The following is an 11,771-nucleotide window of genomic DNA, read 5'->3' on the forward strand; positions in this document are numbered from 1 at the left end:
CATTTCCATTATCCCACCCCCCTTATTAACCAGACAATGGACGAGCCGACTTCCGGTTGCTTCGCGCCGAAGCGGCCACACACAGCGGACCTGGCACTATTTATCCAGGCCGCTGGGTGGCGCTCGGGTTTGGCCGGCCGATGGAGGAAAAGCAACGCGAAAGACCGGCAACACAGACGCTGACAAACACTGAACAAAGGTATGTATTAACACGATAACATGACAAAACATAGGAACATAGAAACAAAAGACAACTCAGGTATGTATGCGTGTTGTTATGCGCAGCATGGATACTGATGGGGATGGAAATGGAGTGGATATGTTTGCGTGTATGAAGACCAGCGTGCTAATGGCGTTGCGTGTGCACCCACACCGCCCCAGCAGAGAACGGAGGATGAGGTAAGAAGGGGTGTGTGTGTGTGCTGCGCTAACCAACAGGGACAGGGACAGGTCACTCTGTCACATCACCTCCCCCCTCTCCAGGCCGCGAACTGACCGGATTTCGGGACAGGTAGTCGGCAATTTTGTTTTGGGGTCCAGGTCGATGTCTGACCTTAAACTGGTAGGGTTGCAGGGAGAGGTACCACCTAGTCACCCGAGAGTTGTGGTCCTTCATGGTGTGGATCCACGTCAGGGCTCGGTGATCTGTTTTTAGGGTAAACTCCCTTCCCAGCAGGTAGTACCTGAGGCTCTCCAAGGCCCACTTGATCGCTAGACCTTCCTTCTCCACAGTAGAGTATCGGCTTTCTCTGGGTAGCAGTTTCCTGCTCAGGAACGCAACGGGTCTCTCTTCACCCGTATCTCCTTGGGCCAGGACTGCTCCAATTCCCACAGCCGAAGCATCTACCTGAACAATGAACGCCTTTGTGAAATCAGGACTTGTAAGGACTGGGCCAGAACACATCTGCCTCTTTAGGGTGTTGAATGCCATTTCACATTCCTCCGTCCAGACAATCAGGTTCTTCACATTCTTACAGAGCAGGTTGGTCAATGGGACGGCGGTGGTAGAGAAGTTGGGGATGAACTGTCGATACCACCCCACCAGTCCCAAGAAGGAACGGACCTCCTTCTTTGTCCTTGGTCTTGGGCTGTGTCGAACGGCTTCTACCTTGTCCACTTGAGGCTTTAGCTCCCCATTTCCCAGGTGGTAACCAAGGTAGTTGGTCTCGGACTTCGCCCACTCACATTTTGCCACATTTAAAGAAAGGCCAGCCTCCTGGATCTTGCTCAGAGTTTCTCTGAGGTGTAGAATATGGTCCTCCCAAGTCGCACTGTATATGACCACATCATCCAGATATGCAGCTGACCACTCTTCACAGCCTCTGAGGACTTGGTCCATTAGTCGCTGGAATGTTGCGGGTGCTCCATGCAGCCCGAACGGTAGGACTGTAAACTGCATCAAACCTTGACTGAGCATTCAGCTTTCGAAAGTCAATGCAGATACGTAATGTATCATCTTTCTTTGGGACGATAACAATTGGGCTGCTCCACTCACTCTTAGAGGGTTCAATAACTCCCAGCTCCAGCATTGTCCCAATCTCTACTTTCAGAGGTGCCACCAGCCTCTCAGGAACACGATACGGTCACTGCTGTGAAGGGTTCTGATCGAGCAGGTGGATCTGGTGTTGTACCAAGCTGGTCCGCCCAGGCCTCTGACGGAACAACGAGGGATATCGAACCAGAAGGTGGTGCAGCTCAGCCTGTTTATCCCCTCCCAGATGACGGAGATCAACCTCTGCTGGCTCTCTCACCTTCGGCTCTGGCTGTTCGTCCTCCTGATCATCCTCCACCTCACGAATCAGCAGTGATGTTTCTGGCTTGCTGGGTGGCTCCTTCCACTCCTTCAGGAGGTTGATGTGATAGGTTTGTACAGTCTCGCCCTTGTTGGGGTGATGAATTTCATACGTCACTGGTCCCATCTTACGAACAACACTGTATGGGCCTTGCCACTTCATTAGTAGTTTGTTCGTCGATGTCGGGAGCAGTAACAAAACCTTTTGTCCAGGTTGCAGTTCTCGGGATCTGGCGTGTTGGTCGTACCATGTCTTCTGTGCTTTTTGTGCTCTCGATCTCTCTGACCAGCTGTGCTTCTACGCTGACCTGCCCTTGGAAGCTCCATCCGTGGACTTTCGGCCTCACTCGCCGCCTCAGCTGACCGGACAGCTTGCAGAATCGACTCCCTCAGACTCCGTAGCTCCTTGACATACCGTTGCTCTCTCTGCTCCTGTGCACTCAGGAAGTCGTGCATCACTGCAAACATATAATGTTCTTTTTAGCAGCATCATATGACCCCTTTAATGCTTATAAATATAGGGAGGGGTTAAGGTCACTGTACACCACACTGCATGCAAGGCACACACACACACACACACACACATATATATATATATCAAAGATAGAAACATTTTTTTGGCACGTCATGAATTATTAATTTATAAGCATCATGATTTTTTGGGGGGGGAGTTGCACCACATGGCATTCTACAACTTCAACTAATCTTGCCTTGTCATACACAGGTAAATAAATAAATACATTAATAAATAAATAACATCATTGTCTAATCAGTCCACCAGTTGAGAATTATTGATCTAACTGATCAAGACTCTTTAGAAAGAGGTGTATCCACCTTATTTTGCAAAATGAAAGTAAGCTATTTTCTGTGAATGTGCAAGACTTCCGTTTAATTAACCACTAGGTGAATAACTAGAAGGATAAATGCCCATTCACACCAAGAACGATAACTATAAAGATAACCATATTAGCGTCCACACCAGCGGACGATATCGTCTGTTTATTCGACTGTTTAGTCGTCTGACGCTTTAAATTCTCAAGCTCACAATAGTGATTGGGTGTCAATGTTTTTATCGTATCATCTGGAAAGAAAATGCTCTGAAAGTGTTTCTAACGACATTGTTTCTCTGTGCCTTTCATGGTTATAGCTGTGGTGTGGACTCTGCTATACTTTAATATTTAGAACGATTTTTAGAACTATATCTTTATCATTATCTTTATAGTCACCTTGGTGTTAACAGGCCTTAACAAAGTGCAGTAAAAAGTATAACAATTTGTGCTACAAAGCAGTGGTTTATGATCCTTATAATAAATTAAAATAATATGATAAAAAATGCCAATTTGCAGTATCAAGCAATATAACGGATTGTTTTTGTACAGCTAAAATAACTGAAATGACAGTGGCACTGATGTCACACACAAAAGTTACAAATGGCCAAACTAGCTCTTACTTCAAAAATAAGGTGGATATCTTAAAAAAACAAAAAAACATTTGGCTTAATATATAAAACTTTGCACAAATAAAAAAAAAAGCATAAACAAAGTGAAAAAGTGTAATAAATAAGTGACGTGACATGTGGCCAAGTATGGTGACCCATACTCAGAATTAGTGCTCTGCATTTATCCCCATCCAAAGTGCACACACACACAGCAGTGAATACACACACACACCGTGAACACACACCCGGAGCAGTGGGCAGCCATTTTTTGCTGCGGCACCCGGGGAGCAGTTGGGGGTTTGGTGCCTTGCTCAAGGGCACCTCAGTCATGGTATTGAAGGTGGGAGAGAGCGCTGTACATTCACTCCCCCCCCCTTAGGGTTACGAGTCCGACTCTCTAACCATTAGGCCACGACTTCCCCACATAGAAGTTTCTGCTCATTTCCACAATGAACAGTCCACTAACACCACAGACACTATGGCCAGTCATACAACCTACTATCAAACTGACACAACAACAACACACAGCTCTGACTCACTTCTCATCTGATATACCACCTCACAAACACACTCAGACAAACTTCTCGGAAAACACACTGTGCAAACTGATTAAATTCTTTGTTAGAAACTTCTCAGAAGAGTTGTACTCTGCTGCCGGTGACTCAATTCAGGCACCTGCGGGAGGTCTATTTAGGCAAAGATAAGATGGCTGATTGGCATGGGTGGGCCACTGACTCAGGAGATTTTTCTTGCCGGGCTGTACAGATGCTTTTTTATACAAGAGAGACAATGAATCCCTACACCAATCTTCCTCAAGCTGAAAGTGGCTTCACATAGCGCACAGCTGAAGCTTTGATGGTTTTAAGCTGTACTGCTGTGCCTTCACTGCACTATGAGAGAAGACAGACAGCAGTTACTTTAATGGGAGGATGTTATTTCTATGCAGAATGGGGTCTCTATTTTATTCTACATTCTATATGATCACAGGGTTGTCATCATACCAAAATTTCAAGAGTCAATAGCAAGAACAGTGAAACGCGATTATCGATACAACTTTCAACACCACTTAATTCAACTATTGAACATGCTTCTTTAATATTATAAAATTTTCATCAAAATACATAAATGTTCAAGAAAAATGTTAATCTAAAATATTAGTGAATAATGTTTTAACACTAAATACTCTCTTTCTGTGTGTACACACACACACGCACACACACACGCACACACACACGCACACACACACGCACACACACACACACACACACATACATAATGCAAATCTTTATTTTATCAATAAAATGTTTGTATAAGTAAAATATTAATAGAAAATATTACAGTTTTTTATTATTACAATATTTATACTTGAACTCCCTTTCTCTCTATACATACATACATACATACATACAGTATATTAGATATATTGTTAAGATAATACATTTCATTAAACAGTACATAATATATATTTTTTAATTTTTTTAATAGAAGAGAACTATATTCTAATGGAATATAATTAATTATAGAGCTATTCAAGTAAAAATAAAGTGGTAATATTAAATATATAAACATTATATAAAATTATGTTATACATTATGTGCAATATATATATATATATATATATGTGTGATTTTTATATTTTTATATAAATATTTTTCTCTTTCCTTGCAAAATGTATTTAATGTAATTAAATATTACATACAGTATTTTAAAATATATCAAAAATATTTCTCAGTTAAGCTGCTTGAAGTTTTAAGAAATAAATATTTTTTCTCTTTCCTTTTCAATATTTTGATTATAGGCCTAATACATAGGTCCAATATTCTGACACTAAGCATGTAATGTAAATGTTTCATTAATATCCCGCCAAGTCAGGCATTTTGCCCGAAGTACATCTGATTGTTCTAGTGCTTAGCAGCATTACCATGAGTTCACTTCACAATCCACACAAGCACATACCGTATCAAAATTGCAGTACTTTTGACATCCCTAATGACAACAGGTCTGAATTTCTAAGCATATTTGGCGTATGATTCAAATGCAATTACTGACGTGGTGACGGACTTACTGATTAGGCCTGACTCATTCAGCGTGATCAGACTGCGTGGGATCAGATCACACACCAAACTGGGCTCTCAGTGCCAACATCACTGGTCATTAAATTCACCACCTGCTAGATGCGCCCGGTCCAGAATTTGCCTGATGTCACTTCACTAATAGAGGCAAAGCTTGCAGATTGATCGTTTGCAGTGACAGAGTTTCCAAGGTAACGCAGGTACTTACAATAGGGCCGGGTGGACCTTGTGGACCCTCACCTCCCTTCAGACCAGATGGACCCTGTGTGAGAAAGAGAGAGGACGGTTTAATTCTCTAATGAGAGCTGTGCTTCAGAATCTGTCAAAGTGGCATCTGAAAGTCTGCGTATGCTTGCATGTGTTTTTGCCAGTATATGACAGCTGTTTGTACTATATGTCTCCTGGAAATACAGCCCAGAGTGTTTATAAAACTGTCAATCTCTCAATTTCCTACATCAGAAACAAGTGCTGGCAATGCATTGTCATATGACGCCAAGGACACGTCACTCTTCTCCCATCAAGTCATAATCTGAGTCATGAAAAACATACGAGCCAGCTAAAAGTAAACATCAAAACAGCCAAGTGACGACAAAATCAACTGTTGTTATTGAACTCATACTGGCTTTGTATTTCAAATGTGACTTTCAGCAACAACTGATTCATGAAAGAGATAACTAGTGGAGACTGAAATTCATCAAGATGTCTACAACAATATGCTGTTTCTTAAACTAAAAACACATTTTTTTTTTATTATATTCAGTCCCACAGTTTAAATATGTTTAGTGAAGAAAAACTAGAAGAGACATTTCCAAGTCCCTGTGACATACGCCTGCTTTGAGTTGGCCAACTGTGGCCGTTTGTTATGTACAAAGTCATTTACAAGCCCACAGAGTTCCACATCAGAGGGACAATACATGTTAAACTGCATCTTTAAAACTTACTGAACGTCAGTCATTTTATGAGATACAGTTTAACATTTTTTGGGGACAATGTAATGTGTCATTTGAGTACCTCATGCACTTTTGGTGTCCTGAAACAGCTGTGAGACTGTAAAATCTGACTAAAAATTAATTATTTTTCTAAAATGTACCTTCAACAAGAGATTATGTTGGTACACACAAGTTTCTTTCCAATAAATCATGGGCCTTTGTGCATTAAAGACAATATAAAATAAAAATGGTCTATTTATATATTACTGGTTATTGTGTTTCTCTGCAGTGTTAAAGACGTATTTCAAAAGCTTGCTGAATGTCTTAAAGGGTTAGTTCACCCAAAAATGAAAATTAGGCTGTGTTTTACTCACCCCCGAGGCATCCTAGGTGTATATGACTTTCTTCTTTCAGACGAATCCAGTCGGAGTTATATTAAAAATTGTCCTGGTTATTCCAAGCTCTATCATTGCAGTCAGCGGGTGTTGCAGTGCTTCAGTCCCAAAGAAGTGAAATAAAAAGCACCCATCCATTAAAAAAAGTGTCTCACACGGCTCCGGGGGGTGAACAAAGGCCTCCTGTAGCGAATCAATGTGTTTTTGTAAGAAAAATATCCATATTCAAAACGTAATAATCAATTTAATCTAGCTTGTGCTCACTGTTGTAAACGGAAGCAGTTCCGGGCGGATGACGTATGAGTTCAGCGCTGCGCATGCGCCGCTAAGAAGTGACGAACGCGGAAGCGCAGGGGAGAGATCAAAACAAAGCAACAGTCATGAATTAGAAGTATAAAACGAGGATTTGTAAAGAAGAATTTCAGAGTATTTCGATATAAGCCAAGAGGAGACTGGTTTTCCTTTGCTAAAGTAAGGAAACGTTGCTTCTTTTGATCCTGTAAACAAATGTTGGTTTTCACGAGACTCACCAGTGCATGCGCAACGCTAAACTCATACGTCATCAGCCCGGAACTGCTTCCGTGTACAACTGTTGGCGCAAGCTAGATTAAAGTGATTATCACGTTTTGAATATGAATATATTTCTTACAAAAACGCATCGATTACTGGATTCGTCTGAAAGAAGAAAGTCATATACACCTAGGATGCCTCGGGGGTGAGTAAAACACAGCCTGATTTTTCATTTTTGGGTGAACTAACCCTTTAATGCATGTTAAATATGTCATTTACTCTCCATGAGCCTCAGTCTTATAGTTAGGACTGTACCCTCTCCTGAGGCATTCATCCAGTGTGAGCATTTGCATGAACAGCAGACAGTTAAGCAGCTAATGGCCATTTGGTGGGGGACATGACATGAACTCGTTTGTTCTTACCGCTGCGCCATGAAGCCCTCTTTGGCCTGCGAACCCTTTCAGTCCGGAAGGGCCAGGTTTCCCAGAAAACCCCTGAGGACCTGGATCACCCTTCAAGGAGAGAGACGATGATAATTTAGTCTTCAAACTTAAAACCACCAACCTCCACAGCTGCTATTAGTAGGCATTACCAGCCACCTACACATTGTGAAATTGGACTGAACATTATGCGAATTCTTCCCAGTTATTACCCTTGATCTGAAGTGAACAATTTTTAACAAACTGTACCTTTCCACCTTCTTTGCCAGCAGCTCCGGGAAGACCTTGCTCTCCAGGGGGCCCTGGCGATCCAGGATGTCCTCTCTCTCCAACAGGTCCAGTTTCTCCAGTAGAGCCCTTTCAATTTCAAACAGATTTTTAATTTAGCTTCTGGCTAACTGCAGGAGATGTTTTATAAGAGCAACATGGTTTTTTTTTTCACTTTCTACCCATATAACAGTAACTGCTATTGCTCACCTGTGGGCCAACAACACCTCCAGGTCCAGGAGGTCCAGTCTTTCCTTGGAAACCCTGTTTGAGAATAAGCAAGTCATTGTGAGACATTAAATGGAATTTATTGTAGTTATCACATTCCTGGACACAAACGTAGAGAAAAAGAAAACCTGATATACTGGAAACTTTATGTAAATATAACTAAACTGTACATATCCAGCCTCTGAAATGTCAGCAGCACTTGTCTTTTTTTTCTTATTTTCGTTACATCCACTTCTTTCCTTAAATCAGTAAAAGTCAAGTGCAGTGTTTTCATCTTGAAAAAAATAAAGGAGTGTATTTTAAGATAAAATGAGTTTCTCCTTTTAACACTCCATCTGTTGGATGTTCTTGATTAGAAACAGAAAGATAGACCTGCCAAGAGCAGTGTAGCACCATGACATTGTCAGCAGCTAAAAGGTAATACACCATATAAACACTGTCCACAACGTTTATTCCTCTTTACGCAAGAGACAGAAAACACTTGTGAAGACAAAACGATACTCACAGTCTCTCCTCGCTGTCCAGGATGACCGGGCAATCCATCCTTTCCAGGAGGCCCCTGAGGGAATAACAAAATGAATAGTGATTAAATCACATTTATGTAATTATTATATAATAGACTTGTAGACTTGTGGATATCATTCCTTCAGGTTTTGTGGTTTAATGGTTACAGTTAGACCCATTATTTGAACTACAGTATAGTCGGTCTAATGGATAGAAGCCCATTTTAGCCACATAAGGAAAAACAATAATGCTTTGGCAAATCAAAATAATGACATAAAAAGTAGAAATTATTAGATAAAAGTCATAATTGTGACATCAAAATGCCAAAATTATAATTTCATTTTTTTAATGTCATAATTTAGAATTTTTCCAATTAAGATGAATAATTAGGTCATAATTATGACAAATAATGAAGTCATACTTAGTATGTCATCATTTTAACATAAAAAGTCATTTATGACAATTATTATTATTATTATTATTATTATAAATTATGACATAAAAGTAGAAATTTTGACATTAAATGTCAAAATTATAATTGTAATGTTTTATGTCGTCATTTAGACTTTTTTTGTCAATTATGTTTAATAATTAAGTAGTAAAAATTAAGTCAAATTAAGTCAAAATAAATAGAGTTAAAAATTAGAATTTATGAGACATTAAAAGTCATAATTTCAAACTTCTATCATGAATAATTGTGAATTTTTACGTTATAATTTCAATTTACGTCAAAATTACTAGTTATCGCATAATTTTGACTTTTCTCTCCCTAATAAATGAATTTATGTGGTGGAAATTCTAAAGTGAGTCAAAGAATAGAATAAATTCTATCCACAGCATTGTAATGATCAAAACCATTTGAAATTGATAAAAACACATACAGGTGGTCCTTTAGGGCCTGCTAATCCAACAGGGCCCTGAGGTCCTTGGGGTCCCTAAAACATGAAGAAAGAAACATGTAAGGGAAATGTAATGGAAAAGTTTTTGATCTGAAAAGGCTGACAAATACAACTGAATGGAAGCAATAATTCAACCATCACTCACTCTCTCTCCTGGGCCACCAGCTGGTCCATCATTTCCTGCTGTTCCCTAAAAAATTAAACACAGTCAAAGGTGCCTGTTACAAGCAAGCATTCACAAATACCAGTAACTAATTAACTAAAACAGGACTGATTAAGCCTGACCTTTGGTCCAGGTTTTCCTGTTGAACCTCTGGCACCTCTTCCACCACGGGGACCCTGGGAACAAGAGTTATTAGCAACAAGCTTTGTGTATCATTAGCATATGTAGACAAAAGAGTTCCTTTCTACTTAACAGATTCAAACTTGACATACCGTTGGTCCTCTTTGCCCTCGTGGACCCGCTTTACCAGCAATACCCTAAAAACCAAGCCAACCATCTATGAAATTACATATTACATTACATATTACAATAACTGAGTTCTAAGACTAGTGAACTTCTGGTATAAGTTGTTTGTAATCAGAACCAGAGAGGTATGTTTAAAAAATGGCTCCCTTCAGGCTGTAGCTTGTTAAAAGAAATCTAATCTTATAGTGAAATCGAAAGGTCCTCATACGTACCCTTGCTCCCTTCTCGCCATTGGCTCCAGGGACGCCAGAGAAACCAGTTGAGCCCTGTAGATGGAGACAGATTTAGACTGACAGACACATTGAGGGGAGCAGTTTTTATACCGTGCAAATGTCACACTAACTTCTCTGCAAAAGTATCCAATATTCATCCCCACCTTTAAAACTATGGTTTTTGAGCAAAAGTGAAGCTGTGTTGACAGAGAGAGAGAGTGTCCTTGAAGAATAATTCAACAACATTACAGCTAATGCTAATGTTATGTGGGGGATACTGAGAGGGCAAGCTTTTGGAGTTGATAGACATGAGTGGTGTGCGCTTGTTAGCACAAGGACAGGAGATGAAATTGAAGGTCGAATTATTTTGGCAGGCAAAGAAGGGGAAGCGGCCTGTGCACAATGGATACGCATCAGTAATTTACTCCACGGGATGGTCGCCTGCACAGGATAATGGAGCAAATCAAACAGAAACTGCAAACACACACACACACACCCACACACACACACACACACACACACACACAGAGAATAAGGAACACTCCAGTTTGATTGAACCAGGGGAAGTGAGTGGAGAAGGCCAACAGCAATTGTTCCATCACTACTGAAAGTGAACACTAATCACAACGCTCCAGCTCCACTCTGGGTATTATTTAAAATATCTAATGTCTAATTTTCAATTAAAACACACACACACACACACACACACACACACACACACACACACACACACACACACACACACACACACACACACACACACACACACACACACACACATAAACAGCACTTGGAGAAGTGTAATGCTTCATCAAAACACTAACATTAACCCATTAACAAGTTATGCTCATGTTGGTTGCACGATAAGCCAGCTATTCATTATTTTCATGTTATGCACCATAGCCAATAAATGGCTAAAATTATTTGTCTAAATAAATTGAGGAAAAAAAAGATATACACACAAAAATGTAAAAAATCTAAAAAAAAATAAAATAAAAAAAAAAGCTAACAAAGTGCAAAACGTTTTGGTGTTCAACCCTTCATCAGTACCTAAATAAATATATATGTTTATTAGCATGCATATTACTAGCATACTGGCTGTTTATTAGTACCTATAAAGCACATAATAATGTCTTATTCTGCATGACCATATTTTAGATCAATTAATCCACCACACATACCTAAACTTAACTATTAATAAGCAGCAAATTATGAGTTTATTGAGGGAAAACTCTCAAGTAATAGTGAATATGTGTTCCCTATTTTAAAGTGTTACCAAAAAAAGAAAAAAGAAAAAAAAACAGTACCCATCATTTAGCAATATGATACTGATATATTGCACATCCGTACGTGATGTATGAGCGAGAGAAATCACTGGAACTCAAACAAACAAAACAAAACAAAACAAAACAAGACCAACAAAAAAAAAAAAACCAGAGAAAAAAATAATAATCACACAACTCCACTCTTCGTTCCACTTTCAGACACTCCTCAAACAATTTGAACATAACCCTGAACAGGCCAAACATCAACTGTAAACCCAGAGCTGAAATCGCTGACAAAGCAGGTTGTACTTCAAAGTCGCTTTGCACCACTCGCTATTCAAACAAAGTAGG

The 11,771-nt window shown here is 39.9% G+C and overlaps 1 protein-coding gene across 1 annotated transcript in view; it reads right to left on the reverse strand.

Annotated features, from left to right (window-relative positions):
* col11a1b (collagen, type XI, alpha 1b) overlaps window positions 1-11,771 on the reverse strand; it is an 87,387-nt gene that overhangs the window by 21,779 nt on the left and 53,837 nt on the right. The window contains exons 32-41 of the mRNA XM_016475807.1: window positions 10,156-10,209; window positions 9,910-9,954; window positions 9,760-9,813; window positions 9,620-9,664; window positions 9,457-9,510; window positions 8,577-8,630; window positions 8,054-8,107; window positions 7,826-7,933; window positions 7,559-7,648; window positions 5,511-5,564 (exon numbers count right to left, since the gene is read on the reverse strand). Of these exons, the coding sequence (XP_016331293.1) occupies window positions 5,511-5,564; window positions 7,559-7,648; window positions 7,826-7,933; window positions 8,054-8,107; window positions 8,577-8,630; window positions 9,457-9,510; window positions 9,620-9,664; window positions 9,760-9,813; window positions 9,910-9,954; window positions 10,156-10,209 (612 nt within the window). The remainder of the gene's footprint in view (window positions 1-5,510; window positions 5,565-7,558; window positions 7,649-7,825; window positions 7,934-8,053; window positions 8,108-8,576; window positions 8,631-9,456; window positions 9,511-9,619; window positions 9,665-9,759; window positions 9,814-9,909; window positions 9,955-10,155; window positions 10,210-11,771) is intronic.

The sequence above is a fragment of the Sinocyclocheilus anshuiensis genome, unplaced genomic scaffold (genome assembly GCF_001515605.1).
Source record: "Sinocyclocheilus anshuiensis isolate Anshui unplaced genomic scaffold, SAMN03320099.WGS_v1.1 scaffold1105, whole genome shotgun sequence".
Classification (NCBI taxonomy): domain Eukaryota; kingdom Metazoa; phylum Chordata; class Actinopteri; order Cypriniformes; family Cyprinidae; genus Sinocyclocheilus; species Sinocyclocheilus anshuiensis.